This window comes from Lepus europaeus, chromosome 12, assembly GCF_033115175.1.
Source record: "Lepus europaeus isolate LE1 chromosome 12, mLepTim1.pri, whole genome shotgun sequence".
NCBI lineage: Eukaryota > Metazoa > Chordata > Mammalia > Lagomorpha > Leporidae > Lepus > Lepus europaeus.
In genome coordinates this window covers 39,305,729-39,308,494 of record NC_084838.1, presented here as the reverse complement: position 1 = coordinate 39,308,494, position 2,766 = coordinate 39,305,729, and the positions used below count along the sequence as shown (strand labels likewise).

Sequence of the window (2,766 nt, the reverse complement as noted above, 5' to 3'; positions counted from 1 at the left end):
AATGTGAAATTTCAACTTGGGCAGTCTGGCTCCCTGCCGACCTGCCTGTTGTGGCCAGCTCCACGGTGGAAGACGCTGGGTTAAGATCCAGCAGGTGACGAGTGGACGCGCAGGGCGGATTGGACGGGGATTCTACTGAAAGTGATGACAAGCAGAGCTGTGGCCCAGGCCGTAGGCGACGACTGAGAAGTGAAGTGGAGATGGAGTGGGCTGTTGCCTAAGAGTGGGTGACAGGGTGAAGACAGGGCTGCTGATACCGAAACAGGGTGCAGATGGGGCTCATGCGGGTCAGGGGAGGACGGAGGAGGGAACAGACTGACGAGGGGCTAAGTGGCAGCTTGCGGGGGCGGGGGTGGCAGCGTGGTTATGGAGGTCATGGCTGGTGAGCTTGCAGCCCCTGGGGGCATGTGGTGGCTCTGAGTGAAAATCCTGGGGCTTTTCTGGCAGCAGCATGAGCACCTGCAGCGCTGGGCTCCCCCACCCACACCCTAGCACCTCCCTCGGTCCCTCCTCCCCAGCTGGGCACCTCCCTCATGCAGATGGCTAGGCTCCACCTACACCCCCCGCCCCAACCTCCCCTGTTTCGAGCTCTGCTGCAGGTCTGCAGCCTTCTAGGTAAAATCTGAACACTTTTTTGAAAAGTTTTATTTGAAAATTTGAGGACACAACACAAACAGGCTGGAGACTGTACTCTCCTGCCTGGCTCCCAGGTCAGGAGCCAGGCTTGGGTCCCTCGGATCCCTAGGTCCCAGGACCCCTGCAGCCCACAGGCTGCTGTGGAAGATATCCTGCCATGCATCCTGTGTGGCTCTTACCTCCCCCTCCACGACACCCCCTTCCCCGCGCCCACTTCCTGTGCCTGTGTCAGGGGTAGACTGAGGGAGGGGCAGAGGGGAGGGTCTGCGGAAACCCCGGAAGGAGGAGGCTGAGAGAACCTGGCAGTTTGGGGGCTGAGAGAGACAGATAGGAGCAAGAGGTATAGGGGGCCCCCCACTGCCTCTGCAGTCCCCACCCTCAGGAAACTGGGGCCTGCCTTCCCGCAGATGTTGCCTGTGCTGTTCTGATAGAAGGTGGCCGGCGGCGCGCTGTGCTTGGGGGCTGGCTGGGAGAGAGTCCTGCCCCCAAACAGGGCGAGCAGTAGCCACTGCGGGCCTGCCCGGCCAGCTCAGCTGGGCGCCGGCTGGCTGTTGGCGTAGGCCTGATTGGGAAAGGACGCCCGGGCCCGGCGGGTCTGGGCACACACTGAGGCGTAGAGCTCCGGCTCAGGGCCCGAGGCCTGCGGCTTGGGCTCCGAGTCCAGCACCACCTCCGAGTACTTGATGGGGGTCCCGGGGCTGGGGACCCGGCCCTGAGGAGGCCGCAGCTGCAGGCTGGTGTAGCACGGGGGCTCCTCTGCCGCCTGGAGAGGCAAGGGGCTCAGCAGTTCCCAGGACCCTTGGCGAGGCCCCCATTCCTCTGCCCCCTTCCCTTCAGCCCCAGCTGCTCACCCTGGCAGGGCCTCCAGGGGGTGCATCCTGCTGGTCTGGCCTGGGTTCTTGAGTCAGCCATCCTGGGACAGGGAGCGGGAATCTGGTCAGCTTGTTCCCTCCCCTGCCCGGCCCTGTCCCACCCACCCAGGACCTCCCCTCTGCCAGGGTCCCCCCCACCCAGTACCTGTCTGTAGATAATGCAGGTTCCCATACAAGGGGACCTCTTCCATGGACCCTCCTGATCTGCAACACAGAGTTCAGGGCATGAGTGGGGACTTTTTGGTAAGAGGGAACTCATCAACTCACCTTCCCTGTTGTCCCCACTCACTGTCCCTGCCCTCCGTGGCTCCTGCTCCGGCCACTGGTCCACTGGGGCAGGCATGCAGCCAGTGAGGCGAGAAACAGCAGCAGCGCCGTGACCCCTAAGAGGGCCCAGAGCCCCCAGGCCTGGTTTATGGAGGGGATTCCTGCAGATGTGTGAGAGGTAGGGATGTTACTGCCCTGCTCGGCCCCCAGGCCGCAGTGGGTGGGCTGTGGGGCCACATGACCGCCCCCCCACACCGCGCCCCGCCCAGCTCACCCGGTGCTAGTAGATCGGTGCAGTTGTAACCTCCACTCATGACTGCCGCGGTGAGAGCCCAGACCACAAGCACACGGCCCCGAGCTGAAGGTCAGCCTGCTTCATGGCCTGAGCGCTGCCACCATCCCCCTTCCTCCCACCCCTCCCTGGGCCCGTCCTCAGTACTGGCGGCAGAGTCACGGGCTTCCGGGGAGGAAAGGGGAGGGGAGGGATGAGCAAAAGAACAAAGACCCCGCCCTGAGCCTGCACCTGCACCTGCACCACTCCTGTGGCTCCTGAACGTGCCCTCTCCGCACCCTGTGGCCCCTGGGTGTGCCGTGCCACGGGCAGGTGGGCCCGTGAAGGCTCCCAGGAGTGACCCGCGACCCGTTCTGCTACAGAATGCCCACTTTTTATTCCTCCCTGACGCTGAGTCCCGAGAAGGACAAAGTGTCCCTCCGTGAGTGGCCAGTGGCGTGGGGAGGCCTCCAGGTGTCCGTAAGTGCCTAAGACTGACCAGAGAGGAAGTGTGTCTGGATGATCGTGGTGTCACCGCTACCACTGAGATAATGGTCGGGGCACAGAGGAAGCTAGATGCTCGTCCCCAACCCGCTTTATCCACACTGTCCCTACCAGCTGTCCCTCTCCACACTTAATTGCATTCAAGGAATCCCTGCCCCAGGACTGTGCTGGCAAGCTGAGTCTGCTCTGGGCACTTGGTTGCCTCAGGAAGTGAGT

At 63.1% G+C, this 2,766-nt stretch overlaps 1 protein-coding gene across 1 annotated transcript; it reads right to left on the bottom strand.

Annotated features, from left to right (window-relative positions):
* Positions 1 to 1,165: 1,165 nt before the first annotated feature.
* SIT1 (signaling threshold regulating transmembrane adaptor 1) lies at positions 1,166 to 2,154 on the bottom strand. Its single transcript, XM_062206970.1, is given in 6 exon segments — positions 1,166 to 1,399; positions 1,488 to 1,549; positions 1,654 to 1,712; positions 1,798 to 1,936; positions 2,050 to 2,107; positions 2,110 to 2,154. Coding segments are annotated over 6 exon segments (597 nt in total).
* Positions 2,155 to 2,766: the final 612 nt, after the last annotated feature.